Consider the following 17647-nt stretch of genomic DNA (forward strand, 5'->3'; position numbering starts at 1 on the left):
ATTTCAAGTTTTTTATATATTTCTTTTGCCATATCAGAAAGCAAGCCTTATTTAGATTCTGAGTACACACATGTCATTGGCAATCATACAAAATCTCCTTATTTATAAAATTCATGTATCATGAGGTATAGATAAATAATTTGTTTTTCTTTTATAGTAAAAAAACATCAACTATGAAATATATAAATTTTTCCTCCTCAGTAATTTATGCAGGCATAAAAATCACTGAATAGAAAAATAATTTTATTCTTAAAATAGTATATAAAATGCATTGTACAAAGTAAAATTTGATATGTATTAAAACATTTGTACATCATATAAAAACAATGTGGAATGTGAAACAATTTATAACAACCAACAAAGACGTAAGATTCATTGTAGTTAAAAAGTAGTCATATTGTTAACCTAAAAAAAGGTCAACCTTGTAAAGATTTAAGATCGTCATTCTTCCCCTCCCCTTTTTAAAGAATGTTTCTTCATTTAAGACATATTTTGTTTGGAATGCTGACGATTGGAATTATATAATGGCAAAATAAATATTTCATTATATTTCTGCTGAAATTCAGTGAATCTATTGAAACATTTACCCTACAAAATGTTCACATCTCGGATAAATGAGAATTCACAATTTACCAAGATTTAATTTGCATTTCAAACTGATTTTAATAAATCAAGAAAAGGGAATGCCTAATCCAATACCCAATTAATCTGGTTTCTTTAAATGTTACCAAATTTAATAAATCTGAAACAATCACAACCTAATTACCTACATAGGGGTTTATATGGTATGATTTTGTACAATATTTTTTATATACAAAATCATGGCACATCTGGAAAGGTTTTTGTATATACACATAATTACATTATAATCAGTATTTACATATTTACATTTTATCAATATCTAAAAAATTTAACAAAACAATTGCACCATTCATTTTCTTGCACTCAGATATATAAAATATATAATAAACACACAACAGTACAGACATACAAATCACATGATAATTTCCAATTTTGAGTTCTGATGATTTCTGCATAATATTTTTAATGAGTGAATGAAATCTTTGCCTTGTCAGAAAACATTATGTAAATAAATTAATTATTCAAATACAAATATTTAAAAAAAAAATCTGCAATCTTTCTAAAAAAATGTGTAAATTGACATTGCATTGATAAGAAATCAAAAATATTCTTATGCAGTAAGATCAATTAATCAAAATTAAAAAAAAAAAATATGAAAATCACTTTCTTTTTGTGTTTCGTCACCATAACATATGATATATAGATAAATTTCTACTTGTAAAAGCCATTTTTATGTGCACACTACACATTTTGATTCGATATATTGATTATTTATACTTTGATCACTCAGAAAAGGAATATAAAATATATTGAAAAATAGAGGAGAAATTTGTTTTAAAAGTCTATAATTTAAGATTTTATGTTATTTTTTGTACCAATTTTTTACATTAACATAAAAACACAAAACCCAGTATAAAAACTAAAGAAAAAAATAATTTCTGCCAAATTTTACTTTCACAGGTTTTGAGACACACATGGAGGACTAGAAAAAAGTTGAATAACAATTAAACATACCAGATGACTGACTGAAAACAATTAATCTAAAAATAGAATGTTTCTATTTGACTTATTTTAATCAAGAATTATTTATTAAATTTTTATATAAATAACATAACTAAATATTTACGTATGATTTGCTCATTTTAAACTACTACAAGCTCGACTTTGATACAACTAAATTTTTTGAATATTGATGTTTGATTTTATCTTTACTGCTGTCTTTTTGTTTAAAGTTTTTACAGACAGTCATATTAAAGGTCATACTTCAATATTATTTTTTGAAATGGAGATTATAAATCTTGTAAAATGGCAAAAAAAGACACTCTATGATAAATTCCTGTATATAATTCAAGATTATAGAATAATAGAATATTGTAAAACACACTCATTATGCACATAATTTATGAGAAAGATATGTTTAATATCAGAAAAGACAGATCTATAACAAAAAAAGTTTACAAATATAGGTAAACAAAAAATATGTAAACATAAGTTAATAGCTAGAGAAAGTAGAATCTCAAAGAATACAAAAGTCAAATCTCATCAAGAGAGAATATAATCTCAAATTATAATCATAAAAATTGGAATCTCTTTGAAGAGAGAATATAATCTCAAAAATTTTCATCATAAAAAATAGAATCTCATTTATTTCTTAATAATAATAATAAAGTTAAGGTTTTGAGTATAATATTATTAAATGAATTTTGAGAATTAAGTCTTTTTTGTTTACTATGTTCTATGGAACATTCCAAGATGACCATTTTTTTTGTGTATATATTTTTCATTGACCAAATGCTTTCATGAATAATAAATTAACAAGGGAATAATCACAAAAGCACTTCGGTGTATAGTTTGGATATAAAATATTAATGTCAGATTATAAATAACACATCAGATCTTTAGCTTCTATTCAGTATTGCCAAGGCAACAGGGAGTAAACCAATCAGAATCCAGTTAGCCACAACAGCAGACGCACCAGCAATTCTACATTTCAATGTGTCAAACCTGTATAATAGAAAATAAAGTAAAAATTTATTTTTGAATTTTTAACATTTTGAATTCTTTAGCTTTATTTTGTAATATCAACCTATTCAATATATGAACCATGTTTTCATGAAATTTTAATGGTTTGTCTGTATGACAAAAACGTTGCCAAGTGAATTAACTGCAGAATGAAGTTCAATCTGAACCTGTGGTCCTATGTTTGACTTGAGTGAGGGAGATTAATGATTTGATACTAGCCAACATAATGTCTACAAGTTGAATATTGGGCTTTGCTAATTGTTGAAGGTAGTTTAGTTCTGTTTCTGTGTTATTTGGTCTCTTGTGGAGAGTTGTCTCATTTGCCACCATACAACATTTTTTTATTTTATTTTTACTAAACATGTGGGTTAGTTGGTCTCTTGTGGAGAGTTGTCTCATTGGCAACCATACAACCGGTTTTTCTTTTTTCTTTAATTTTTACTAAACATGTGGAATCAAGAAGTATAAGAGCAACAAGTGGTTGTCCCTAGGTCAGAAGAAGCTTCTAGGAAAAGTGAAAAACTTCTTGTAGATGGTTATTGTGTGAATTAAATTATAAATCCAGCTCGGTTTTGTGAGTCTAGTACAAATAAGGGTTTTAAAACACAATAACCATGATAACATTTTGTCATTCCAATATGCATGTTATATTTGTGACTGGAATCTATCAAAATCATTTGTTCTCAACTGTTCATGTACAACAGGAAACGAATTCAAACATTTATTTTTTCTAAGCAATGTGTCAATTTTGAAATTTAATGCGGCTTTGATGCATGCTCTTTTAAACATCAGAAAATTATTATCAAGTGGCAATAGACACATTTCAAATCATTACTATGAGCGGGGGCAGGACCTTTTCCAGGATGTCAGGATTGGGTTTTTTCTAAGCTTGGGATTTCTGGATTGACCCTTTGGGATCTGGAATTTCTTTTTTCGAATTTCGGGACGTCAGGATTTATTTTTTTTTTAATTTGAGACCTCTAGATTTCAAGTTTTTAAGCCTGGGACACCTCCTCCCCTCCTCCTCCCCATCCCCTAACTATGGTTATTCTCCACATTATTTTGCTAGCTATTTTTTACTAACCTGTTAGGTAAACCAGCCTCCATTTTCTGATATTCATTTTCTATCGTCTGCCCATCATAAAACCAGGCATTGTCATTGAAGATATACTCATAACCTTGGCGACATTCACATTTGTAATTACCAATGTCATATCTTTTATCTGGAATTCTGGCAGGAGTAGGAATACACTAAAAATATATACAGAAAGCATTGTATATAAAATTTAAGGTGGTACACAAGATTACAGGGAGATAACTCTGTAAAATTCAGCTGAACATCTCAATTACGTTCTAAAGTTCAGGAAATATTAAACTTCTCAATGATCAAAATTTGGTGCAAGTCAAACTGCTGTTTGACCAACAAAAAAAAAAATCGTATTAAGTGTGTGGTTGAAGTTTTTTGAAACTTTTATATTTTTGTCATATGGTCAAAGTTTTGAAAAATTAAACGAGCCAAATTAATCTTAGTGAAGGTGTTCGGTACCACATTAAACGGTACCATGCAAAAAAAAAATATGGACTCCGCTAGTTCCCAGTAACAAAATAGTTCCTAAGTAATTAGAATTGTTTACAAAGCCTTATGCTTTGTGATAAATTACAACAAAAGCAGCTAAGAAAGGCAATTCATTTATCAAATACAAAATCAAAACCGATAACTGAAAAAGATCTTATAAGTAAGAGCAAGATTAAACAAATCTATTAACAAGTGAAGACTGAATGAAAAAAGAAGAAATACAAGAGTGTCATACGAAAATGTCTCAACAGCTTGAAGCCATTATGACTGAATGTTAGAAGTCTTTCAAATCAAGAACTTACTACAGGTATCATACAAACTCAGTTTGGTATGTGATCTGTGGAAATGAAGTCAAGGTTAGATTAGCCTTGACATCACAGACTTATGAAGACCTTATAATAGCTATACAACAAAAAAGGTGACATATCCCTGTTACCATAGTAACCATATAGTAAATGCTATAAACTCTAATAAATCTTAACCTTTTAAAATATATAGCTTTATACAGGTTTATAAAGTCTTCACCAAGAGTAACTATTTATACACCCCAAGCCTCCCAATCCATGACATGTACTGAAGGATGACGAACAAAAATCTACAGTTACAACAACAGACCACTAAACATAAAGAAGATTCAATGCTATCTATTATTGGTACCAGGGAAAAATCACAGTAAATTTCACGTGATTATTCCGCCAGTGCCAAGGACAGACAACACAATACATAAACCAAACATTCCACCAATGTTAAGTCAAGAACATATATTCAATTACCAACAAATAACAAAACAATCATCTCACATTGTTAACACAGGTTTCAAAAGCATGAATTTTATCTAATTTTCACCAGTAAGGTTAATGCATTCTGTCAATTTAATTCATATTTTGGTATAAAACATTTCCCACATGTTTTTGGTATCCAACCTTTTTTTTGTATTCTTGCTACTATTTTTTTTACAGTGTTCTTGCTAAAATATATCTATCAACTTTTAAGCAGCTAGATTTTCAGAATATTGGGTAAAATATGCTATTAATTACTGTATTTAACATGGTCTTTTGAAGGACAACAATGATTTTCCCTTTCTCCAGTCCTTTTTTAATTTGAATTTTCCCTACAATGTTAACATCACAATGCAAACATGTCACAAGATGTACATGTGTAATTAAGAATAGTCACAAGATGTACATGTGTAATTAAGAATAGTCACAAGATGTACATGTGTAATTAAGAATAGTCACAAGATGTACATGTGTAATTAAGAATTCGAATAGTCACAAGATGTACATGTGTAATTAAGAATAGTCACAAGATGTACATGTGTAATTAAGAATAGACTTACATATGTACATGTGTAATTAAGAATAGACTTACATAAGTAGATTGATAATGACACTTTGCTGTATTTTTGAAGGCATTAGCTTGGTAGAATGGACCTGGACACTGAGTAATCTGTAGGTAATCTAATTTGACATCTACTGTAACTACACCTCTGAAAAAGAATAGACATAATCGTTATTATACATTTTTTGCTGATAAAGTTTCAAGATACAATAGTTGATATAATATATTTGTATCATTCCTACTTTCAATGACTTTCAACCTCAACTTCATTATAGAAGATGGTTTGCTGATAACTTTTTAAATACAATACTCAATCTAATAAATTTGAATTGTCCTATTTTTCAAGAATTTTTATTATGGTGTTCAGTGTTCTCTCCAGATATTTCACAAGCATCCTGGTAAAAAAGGAAATTTGAAATACCATCATGTTTCTTAAAGTTATAGCATCACATCCATAACACAATCTATAAGAAAATCGTTTCAAGTAGCATCACAATCAGAAATATAGCATCACATTACCATGATGTTAAAAGGCCCTGGGGAGAACACTGGTGTTAACATGTATACATGTAGATAGCTTGAGCAGACTTCCAGATTTCCCACTTCTGTATAATAGTAATTATCTAAATCAATTGTTAAAGGCTCCCCCTTTTGGGAGACTTGATATAAAAATGCATGCAATTAGCACCTTACTTTTATTCTTCTGGAGTTTATACTTACTTGAATTCTAGTCTAGATTTCAGACTGTCCAATCCAAAGAAAGGAACAACATATGTAACCACCCAATCCATTACCCTTCCATCACATTTGAACTCTGGTCTCAGCCATTCACCATGCTCATATTTAGGTGCAAAAAATGTCAATGGATAATGTTCAAATCGGATCAAACTAGTTCCTGCTGGATCTGACCTGATCATTGGTTTCAGAGTAAATTTTTTCAACATGACAAAGTTTGTCTGCCATCTTGCCTTCATGTTTCGGAACCAGGGTTCATCCGTGTAAAATGTTTTATGGCCAGCGAAGTCTTCAGCCTTAAAATCTAAGTTTAATCCAGCTGTTCCAGCCTTCTGTTCTACCCATGAATATGGACCGAAGTATTCTCTAGTGATTCCATTGGAAAATCTAGGGTCAGTATTATTAATAGGCGGAGACATTCTGAAGCTGTATCTATCAAAGAAGGCGCCACTTCCCACAATCTTGAAGTTGCTCATCACATTAGCAATCACTTCTCCAAATACATGGGTCTCGTTCAGTCTTCGATCCCCATCCATACTACCAAACTGTTCATATTCATCAACGTTTTGTAGGAAATTGCTGAGAAAATGAGCTAAACGCAATGCAGTACGACCTTCGGCTTCAAACTGTGCTTCCACCCCATAAGCAGCATCTCCCGGGAGAAAGCGTTCGTAGGAATGTTTGGTATGACAATTGGACCTTGTTGTTGTGTCTTTTCTGTCTACGATTTTATTCAGTCTGGCATATCTATCTGTGTCAAATAAATCTCTTTTATATCTCATATGTGGCTCTTCACCTTTAAATCGTGGAACAAAACGTTTCTTCCTTATTGCTGCTAATGATCTTTTAGCAACTAATTTAACTCTGTGGCTTTGAGAAGAAGGCATAACCTCCTCTAGAAACTGTTCTTTGAGGGTTATTGCTGTAGATCTCTTCTTTCTGTCAACAAAACTAGGATTTTTCTGAGGAGGTACTTGCAATTCTGAAATTTAGGATGACATAATGTAAAATAGTAAATAAATTCTAAAATCAAGAAATTCTTATTTCTAAAAGAGACTGGTAAGAAAAATGCTACATGTATGATAATTATTTTCTTGACATAATGAAATTGTTTTAATGCCTCAAATATTGTAAGCATAACATGATGAATATACCTAATAAATTTATATATCATTGAGGGGACAAAATTTCCAAATAGATGGTGATGTTTACAGAAATCATGACATTTATTTACATTTTGCCCTTGCTCTGTTCAACAGACTTTCCAGAAAAAACAATAGAGCAGGCAAATGTTCAAGTCTACTTAATTAAAAACAAGCTGTTGATAAAGGATTTTCATAAATTTATCATTACCATAAATTGGAAGGCAGTCAAATCCATTTTCATATTCTTCTTTTGTAGCTTGTTCAATTTCTTCCCCAAGGAAGGGTCCATCATGCCACCAGGGGTAGTAGTATCCAGGTTGACAAGCACACTGGTACCCACCTCTTCTAAAGCCCCATCCTTCAAATCCCAAGGTCTCACACTGAAATAAAAACATATTATACTAATTGTATTTGAAACACTATAATAATTTTGGCACATGTCAGTGTCTATGGTAGTATTGAGTTTACATATATATAGAAATGACATCAAAATATTGTTTATTTGTTTTTATACTTTTACTATAAAATGTTGATATGACATACATGTACATGTAATTGTACTTTTTGGGTAAAGATTGCTTTAATTTATCAGTGGGAAGCTAAATCAAATAGTGCATTGTATTCAAATATTCAAGTACAATTCTGGATAAAGGAAGATAACTCCAATTTTTAGATGACTGAAACAATGACATCATCAATATTTTTAGAACAGCTATTAGATTCCTGCATCTTGCAGAAGTTATCTAATATTCTTGCCAGGTATAACATAATTTTGTGACTAATATCTGAGCATATATTTCATTGATAAATTTCTGTAAATGTTCATAGATAAGATGTATAAGAGTTATAATTAATGCACTATATTTTGTGTATAACAAAGGTAGTGATAAACCTTAGAAGATGTAAATGTCTAGTCAGTACCATATGGTTTTGATTACATTTCATGCTATCTTTTCCCAAAAATGATGAGTAGAAATATTTTCATAGTCCATGTAAATGATGTTCTCCTGTTGTAGATTATCTCATTGGCAATTTTATATACAAAATCTCATATATTTTCATATTGCTATTACTTTTTTTCCCAAACAAAATTAATAAAACTTACAGTGTTAAACCTATGAATATGTTAAACTTTTATACATGTACATGTTTGTACCTACAGTAAATTGCTAATTGTGGTAATGGTTGGCAAAAACCTGGGTTTTAAGAGTATTGGTTGCCCAGCCCAGTGGGAAATCCCCTGTATATAACTTTATAGGTTTATTTAGTGATAACTTACAATGGTAGTCTTTTTACATCTTGCTGTTCCAGCAAACATATTAGGGTCTTTGTTACCCTCGCTGACTGGACAGGGGTTGATATCAATCCTCTCAAACTCTATATCTTGTGTAGCAACAGCTGTAAATCTAAAAGTAGAATACTTATGTATGAGAGATGCCGTGTTTTAAGAAATTATATATTTTGATACATACAAATGTATATCCTGTTGAACATGTTGAAAGGCTATAATTTAGGTCAGTTCAAATGAAAATTACATTGAACAATAAACAGTTTGGGGACAACCCTTGAAATGAGGAACTATTCCAACAATGAGTAACAATCCCTAATTTAAGTAATTATTTCATAGTGCAAAAAACTGAATTTTCTCAAAATGGGTCTTTTTAGGTAAAATGGCACAAATTCTGCCAAAGAACTAAATTTTTATTGTGGGTTTTAAATAAGTAAGTAGCCTTGAAAATACATGTAGTCAAATTTTCATATTTTTAATAGGCTTGTACATGTTATATCTTCTTAGTATAAAATCAAGATAGGGATTATCATCTTTTGGAAAATTTGCTTCATTTTTCATGAATACTGTACATGTATGTGCCATTTTAAGAAAAAAGACTCGGGTAAGAAAATTTTGTTTTTTAGCACTACCAAATGATTGCTCAAATGAGGGATTGTTACTCAGTTGGGGAAGAGTTCTTCATTTGGTGAGTTGTCCCCAACGCCATAAACAATTATAATTGTTCATATCTAATTTTTTTCATTCATTCATATTTATTCAGTTTTTGATTTTTAAATTTAAAAATTGTTATTAACAGCTTCTCCACCATGTCCACTAAGAATGCAGCATTTGGGAGTAAACCCAAGGTTGTCTCAAGAGTTGGACTTATTTATAAAGGCATGCATGTCAGTCAGGGGTACTACTTGAACAAGTTATTTTTAATTACTTGATGAAGTAATATCAATATACTTATATAAGTAAAGTTGTAGGATACTTATATACAAGTGAATCTTATTTACTTGTATAGGTAAAAAAACATATTGGCTGAGTTATGTCCCTTAGACATTCAGATTTTTTTAACTTGTAGAAGTAAAAAAGTTATCCTATCTTCTTTTATTGAATTCTTATGATTTCTTTACTCTAATAGAATTTTAGATTATCTGCCCTTTGCAGATGTCTTTACTAATCATTTAAGTGTAATTTCATGGACAATGAAAATCCTATTTGTCTGTTATCTTCAAAACACTGCTCATTTACAAGCCCCCCAGGAGCAATTTTTGAAGGCCTTGTGCAAATACTTAAGATCAGTTTCTTTGTGACTTAATGAGATGAAAAATTGAACTCTTAATAAACAAAAATTGAGCAAACCTGGGAAAAATCATTAAAGGCATGATTTAACATCTCAAAACTTGAGGACTTTTGTGGGATTGTAAGAAAAATTTACTTACACAAGTAAATTTTTGAGAAAATTAATGGGAGATTATTCAAACATTATTTATTTTCTTATATGTGTATATTTTTTTTTACTTCTTCAAGTAAATAAAAATAACTTGTACAAGTAGTACCCCTGTTTACATGTTTTCATACTTTCTTAAAACTTAAGTGAAATTACTCATTTAAACTCCGACTTAGTGTGACAACTGTCTAGTAAAAAGTAGCTTTTCCTTCTGATAGACGTGTAATATTTGCCACTGGACATGCTGGAAGTAAAATCATTTTACCCTTTATATCTATGCTGCTTCATGTATAACTATTAGATACAAACTACTTGGTTATATGTATGTCCATTTCAGAAGTGCAGTTACACCGAAGAAAAGTTCTTAATATATAGATGTTTATACCTTGGTCTTCTCAAATGCGTCCAGTTTGAATATCTTGGCATGTACTCTGTGACTGGTGAACTAGCGCTGATGATCCACCTGTTAGATCGGCCACAGTCAAAGTATGGCTGTGTCCACAAAACTGGTAGTCTGATGGAACCTGTTTGACCTGGCTGCGGAGGTCCAAAGAAAGGAATACTACTGAATTCTTCTTTTACGAATCTTCCCGTCTCATTTGATCGTCTAATTTTTGGTGCATATGTATATTTGTCAACAGAATCTGTTTCTCCGGTTATATCTGGTAACCAGTTTGAATACCATGGAGCAGACTTGAAAGCTTGGCTCGAGTAATTACTAGACCGACCAGCAGCATAATCATGAATATCTACTGTATTATTTGTAGGTTCTCGCAACCAATTTGTTGCTTCATCATAATCATCAACTCTCCAAGCTCTTGGTCCATACAATGGAAGAGTGCTATTGAAATCGACAATTTTAGTCCACCAATTTGGATAGTACACATTATTATCAAAGTAAAGACCTGAACCGTTCACAAAGCCAGCACCTGCTGTCACATCAGCCGCATTAGACATGTATAAATACATGAAACCAGGCTGGTTAAAAAAGTCGACTGTCATATTCTGTGCTTGATAAATGAAACTGTAAAAAAATGCTCTGTTAAGCGCCATATTATGAAGATGCAATAATGTAGAACGATTTTGGTGAATCACACTGCTTAGTAGTTTATTGTACATGGGAAGCTGTGTTACAGACTCTTTCGGAAGAGTCAGTTCTGTTTTTGGCTTTGCACGACAATTTTCTGCCGTAACTTCTGATAATTTATCGATAATTAAATCGAAATTGTCCCTCTCCATCCATCGGTAAACCCCTTTTTCAGTACCTGGAATTCCAGATGTCCACACAAAAAACAGCGCCAAAAAGGCGCACGTTAGCGCGCCTCGCCAATAAATCATCGTGTTTACCAACAGTATAACGTAATTAATTAAGATTTCATCTTGAACTCATAATTTGTCTTTCTTCCTCAGTCTCAGTCTACTTCCTATATTTCAAAATGGCGACCTAATTCCCTCACCGTTTGACAAAGGTGAGAGACGCTTTGATATTCTGCGCATGCGTCAGGTATTAGTCAGGTGTATTCGGGGGCCTTCAAAAGGAATGAAAACATCAAATTTTCTTTTATACACATTGTAATACATCTAATCAGGATGTAAAATAACTATTGCTAATTTTTTTAGTAATTTAAATAAGAAATAAACATATATTTCATGTGATTAAACTACAGCAAGTATTTACGAATTTAATGAAAACCATCGCTACCTTGATGCGGATGAAGTGTCTGGGTATACAGGTGAATCAGTATGGTAAGCGGAAGAAGGGATCCCGTAGACCGCCCTACGTCACGATTCATGAATTATGCATATTCTATTTATAGGCTATTTTTAAACGATTCGGAAAATACTAATGCTAAAAATAGAATTTTCTTAACATGTAAAACTATCTTAAAAAAACGATGCAAAATCATTAACTTTCATGGAGAGTGGTAGAGGGTTATTTTCGTGGTACGTGATTGTGTTTTTTTATTTCACGTTCAACGTGTTTTTACTTTTTTATTTTACGTTCAGTCGTGCAAAACAGCGAGGTGTTCAACATGTTCTGCTTAATACGGTAAATTTTATACGTGCTTCGTGATTCAAATGCTTATTTTGCGTGCTCAGTATTTAAAAAAAAAAAAAAAAAAAAACACTAGACAGGGATCGTCAACATGGACAAGAACGAAATTGATATAATTTTGTTTCCGTGATAAGAAATGATAAGGCGGTAAGACCAATGATGTTGTTCCTTTATTTGCATTTTTAAAGTTCAGAATATCTTTATATACTTTTTTAAAAGCTGTAAATTATTTATATCATAAATGTGTACACACTAAATAGGGAATATTAAGTAAAACAAAGACTTCATATATACAAGAGGACAGTGACTCAGTCACAAAAGGTTCACCTTAAAGTCTTTATTTTTCGTGCAACGTTCATGACAGAAATTATTTCACGTTCAATGTGAAATGGTGTCTTAAATAGGAAAATGTTTCGCATTACAGTAGCATATATCATTGTGCCCTCATTAAGCAAATACATATTCCTTTTTAAGATATATATGATATTTCACATACTAGTATATATTACACACAGTAGTGGTGCCTTAATTATGTTGTAAAGACTTGAAAATGTCCCATGCACGTGATCCCATGGCTTTGAATATACTATGGACATGATGGAGTTAATAATATTTTTATTATCTGCTTAATAGAGTACTTTGATGTAGGCAAATTGAGAAAAAAACATGTAGCTAACACGTTCTTAGAAACGAGACATTACCTTTACAGGGTGTGAGGGGGTGGTGATAGTGGGGGTGGGGGTGGGGGTGCTGGTCTTCGTTTCCCCTGTTATTTGTTTATAATGAAGCTACATGTTCTATTAGGGCGTTCTACGGGATCTTCTGGGCGGTCTACATGATCCCTTGTTGTCTGAACCTTATATTTATAGTTATAGAACGTTCTATAGGATCTCCTATATTGTTTGTTTATCATGTATATAGCAAAGGACGTTCTACAGGATTCCCTGTTGTCTGAACATTATATATAAAGTATAGAACGTTCTATAGGATACTCTATTGTTTGTTTTTGAAGTATCTAATAGAGGAATTTTTACGAGATCCCTTGGTCGGTCTGTGTGATCCCCTGCTTTCTCAACATTATGTATCTACTACAAGACGTTCTAAAGTATCCCCCGTTGTTTGTTTTTCAAGTATATACTATAGGGCGTTCTACACGATCCCCTGGTCGGTCTACGGGTTCCCCTGTTTTTTCAACATAATATATCTACTATAAGACGTTCTATAGGACCCCCTATTGTTTGTTAATCAAGTATATACTAAAGGGCGTTCTACAGGATCCCCGAGGCGGTCTTCAGGATCCCTTGTTGTCTGAACATTATATATCTACTAAAGGTCGTTTTATAAGACCCCCTGTTGATGGTTTTTCATGTTTATACTATAGGGCGTTCTACAGGATCCCCTGGGATCCCCTGTTGTCTTTACATTATATATCTACTATAGGACGTTCTATAGGATCCCTATATTGTTTGTTTATTATTAATATACTAAAGGGCGTTCTACTTGATCCCCTGGGCGGTCTACAGGATGCCCTGTTGATTGTTTTTTTATGTTTATATTATAGGGCTTTCTACAGGATCCACTGGGCGGTCTACATTTGTTTAAAAATCTATATCTACTATAAGTCGTTCTAAAGTATCCCCCGTTGTTTGTTTTTCATTTATATACTATAATAGGGCGTTCTACAGGATCCCCTGGGCGGTCTACAGGATCCCCTGTTTTCTCAACATAATATATCTACTATAAGACGTTCTATAGGATCCCCTATTGTTTGTTAATCAAGTATATACTAAAGGGCGTTCTAAAGGATCCCTTGGGCGGTCTAAAGGATACCCTGTTGTCTTTACATTATATATGTACTAAATGGCGTTCTATAAGACTCCCTGTTGATTGTTTTTTCATGTTTATACTATAGGGCGTTCTAAAGGATCACCTGTTTTCTCAATATTATTTTTCTGCTATGAGACGTTCTAAAGGATCCCATGTTGTTTGTTAATCATTTATATATTAAAGGGCGTTCAATAGGATCCCCTAGGCAGTCTACAGGATCCCCTTTTGTCTGAACATTATATATTTACTATAGAACATTCTACAGGATCCCCAGTTGTTTGTTTATCATGTTTATACTAAAGGGCGTTCTACAGGATCCCCTGTTGTCTTTACATAATATATCTACTATAGGACGTTCTATAGGATCCCTATATTGTTTGTTTATTATTTATATACTAAACGGCGTTCTACTGGATCCCCTGGGCGGTCTACAGGATCCCCTGTTTTCTCAACATAATATATCTACTATAAGACGTTCCATAGGATCCCATGTTGTTTGTTAATCATTTATATACTAAAGGGCGTTCAATAGGATCCCCTAGGCAGTCTACAGGATCCCCTTTTGTCTGAACATTATATATTTACTATAGAACATTCTACAGGATCCCCAGTTGTTTGTTTATCATGTTTATACTAAAGGGCGTTCTACAGGATACCATGGGCGGTCTACAGGATCCCCTGTTGTCTTTACATTATATATCTACTATAGGACGTTCTATAGGATCCCTATATTGTTTGTTAATAATTTATATAATAATGGGCGTTCTACTGGATCCCCTGGGCGGTCTACAGGATCCCCTGTTTTCTCAACATAATATATCTACTATAAGACGTTCTATAGGATCCCCTACTGTTTGTTAATCAAGTATATATACTAATGGGCGTTCTACAGGATTCCCTGGGCGGTCATTAGGATCCCCTGTTGTCTTTACATTATATATGTACTAAATGGCGTTCTATATATAAGACCCCCTGTTGATTGGTTTTCATGTTTATACAATAGGGCTTTCTATATGATCCCTTAGGCGGTCTGCAGGAATCTTTGTTTTTCAACATAATATATGTACTATAGGACGTTCTTTTGATTGTTTTTTATGTTTATACTAATGGGCGTTCTAAAGGATACCATGGGCGGTCTACAGAATCCCCTGTTGTCTTTACATTTCATATCTACTATAGGACGTTCTATAGGATCCCTATATTGTTTGTTTATTATTTATATGTGTGGTAGAGCTATATTTTTATGTTTTATGTTATTTAAGATTTTATGTTATTAGAATATATACTGGATATATTCTATTTACAGTTATTATAATTTGTAATATGCTAGTTTACTCAGGTAGAACATTTCTTATTGTTTATATCTTTTCTGTTGGTCAGTATGATTTAGGCGGGAATCTTTTGTTTAACTATTCTTTGTTCTGGTCACTTGGCTAAAATATTTATATGAACATATGAAGTGGTAGCCATTTTCTTCAGCTCTATTGGAAGTTGTTATATCTTAAATTTGATATTGAAATAGTCTATGACTTTCATATTCTTTTATAAGGTTATATTATTGAAACAGAATGTAAACTGATTCAAATCAATCAGTTAATGAAAAGGCCTTTGCACTACATCTGAGGGTCATTTTTGTTAGAATATTAACATCAATTCTGATGAAATAAAGAACCTAAGACCTATCAACGTGTTTGTGTTTATTTAAATACATGGGAAGTACGACTACATATACTAAAGGGCGTTCTACTGGATCCCCTGGGCGTTCTTCAGGATGCCCTGTTGATTGTTTTTTTATGTTTATATTATAGGGCTTTCTACAGGATCCACTGGGCGGTCTACAGGATCCCCATTTGTTTAAAAATATATATCTAGTATAAGACGTTCTAAAGTATCCCCCGTTGTTTGTTTTTCATTTATATACTATAGGGCGGTCTACAGGATCCCCTGTTTTCTCAACATAATATATCTACTATAAGACGTTCTATAGGATCCCCTATTGTTTGTTAATCATGTATATACTAAAGGGCGTTCTAAAGGATCCCTTGGGCGGTCTAAAGGATACCCTGTTGTCTTTACATTATATATGTACTAAATGGCGTTCTAAAAGACCCCCTGTTGATTGGTTTTCATGTTTATACAATAGGGCTTTCTATGTGATCCCTTGGGCGGTCTGCGGGAAACTTTGGGTGGTCTGCAGGAATCTCTGTTTTTCAACATGATATATGTACTAAAGGACGTTCCATAAGACCCCCTGTTGATTGTTTTTCATGTTTATACTATAGGGCGTTCTAAAGGATCACCTGTTTTCTCAACATTATTTATCTATTATGAGACGTTCTATAGGATCCCATGTTGTTTGTTAATCATTTATATACTAAAGGGCGTTCAATAGGATCCCCTAGGCAGTCTACAGGATCCCCTTTTGTCTGAACATTATATATTCACTAGAGAACATTAAACAGGATCCCCTGTTGTTTGTTTATCATGTATATACTAAAGGGCGTTCAATAGGATCCCCTGATCGGTCTACAGGATCCCCTTTTGTCTTTACATTATATATATCTACTATAGGACGTTCTATATGATCCCTTATATTGTTTGTTTATTATTTATATACTAAAAGGGCGTTCTACCGGATCCCCTGGGCGGTCTGCAGGATGCCCTGTTGATTGTGTTTTATGTTTATACTATTGGGCGTTCTACAGCATCCCCTGGGCGGTCTATAGAATCCCCTTTTGTTAAAAAAAAAATATTCATCTGAGATAGGAAATTCTATAGGTTGCCCTGTTCTTTGTTTTTCATTTATATACTATAGGGCGTTCTACAGGATCCCCTGGGCGGTCTACAGAATCCCTTTTTGTTAAAAAAAAATATGCATCTGAGATAGGAAATTATATAGGTTCCCCTGTTCTTTGTTTATTATGTATATATTATAGGGCGTTTATGATCCCTTGGGCCGTCTGCAGGATCCCCTGTTTTCTCAACATTATATATCTATCTTAGGACGTTCTATAGTATCCCCTGTTGATTGTTTTTCATGTTTATACTATAGGGCTTTCTATATGATCCCTAAGTCGGTCTGCGGGAAACTATGGGTGGTCTGCAGGAATCCCTGTTTTTCAACATAATATATTTACTATAGGACGTTCTATAAAACCCACTGTTGATTGTTTTTCATGTTTATACTATAGGGCGTTCTAAAGGATCACCTGTTTTCTCAACATTATTTATCTACTATAAGACGTTCTATAGGATCCCTTGTTGTCTGTTAATCATTTATATACTTAAGGGCGTTAAATGGGATCCCCTAGGCAGTCTACAGGATCCCCTTTTGTCTGAACATTATATATTTACTATAGAACGTTCTACATGATCCCCTTTTGTTTGTTTATCATGTATATACTAAAGGGCGTTCAATAGGATCCCCTGGGCGGTCTACAGGATCCCCTTTTGTCTCTACATTATATATCTACTATATGACGTTCTATAGGATCCCCTATATTGATTGTTTGTTATTTATATACTAAAGGGCGTTCTACCGGAACCCCTGGGGCGGTCTACAGGATGCCCTGTTGATTGTTTTTTTTTATGTTTATACTATCGGGCGTTCTACAGGATTCCCTGGGCGGTCTACAGA

The 17647-nt window shown here is 32.7% G+C and overlaps 1 protein-coding gene across 1 annotated transcript; it reads right to left on the reverse strand.

Annotated features, from left to right (window-relative positions):
• Positions 1-176: 176 nt before the first annotated feature.
• Positions 177-11604, reverse strand: LOC143047558 (uncharacterized). Its single transcript, XM_076220635.1, has 7 exons — positions 10513-11604; positions 8681-8807; positions 7610-7781; positions 6242-7238; positions 5552-5669; positions 3689-3855; positions 177-2586 (listed from the first exon to the last, which is right to left on the reverse strand). Exons 1-7 carry the CDS (start codon positions 11463-11465, stop codon positions 2481-2483), a joined length of 2640 nt encoding a protein of 879 aa, XP_076076750.1. The 5' UTR covers positions 11466-11604; the 3' UTR covers positions 177-2480.
• Positions 11605-17647: the final 6043 nt, after the last annotated feature.

Source organism: Mytilus galloprovincialis, chromosome 10, assembly GCF_965363235.1.
Source record: "Mytilus galloprovincialis chromosome 10, xbMytGall1.hap1.1, whole genome shotgun sequence".
Lineage (NCBI taxonomy): Eukaryota > Metazoa > Mollusca > Bivalvia > Mytilida > Mytilidae > Mytilus > Mytilus galloprovincialis.

Coding starts and splice junctions, on each gene's coding strand:
- LOC143047558 (XM_076220635.1), bottom strand. CDS start 11,465: ATGATTTATTGGCGAGGCGCGCTAACGTGCGCCTTTTTGGCGCTGTTT. Junction 7,239..7,609: donor TGACTGCCTTCCAATTTATG/GTAATGATAAAT, acceptor CCTAAATTTCAG/AATTGCAAGTACCTCCTCAG. Junction 2,587..3,688: donor GAGGCTGGTTTACCTAACAG/GTTAGTAAAAAA, acceptor TCTATTATACAG/GTTTGACACATTGAAATGTA.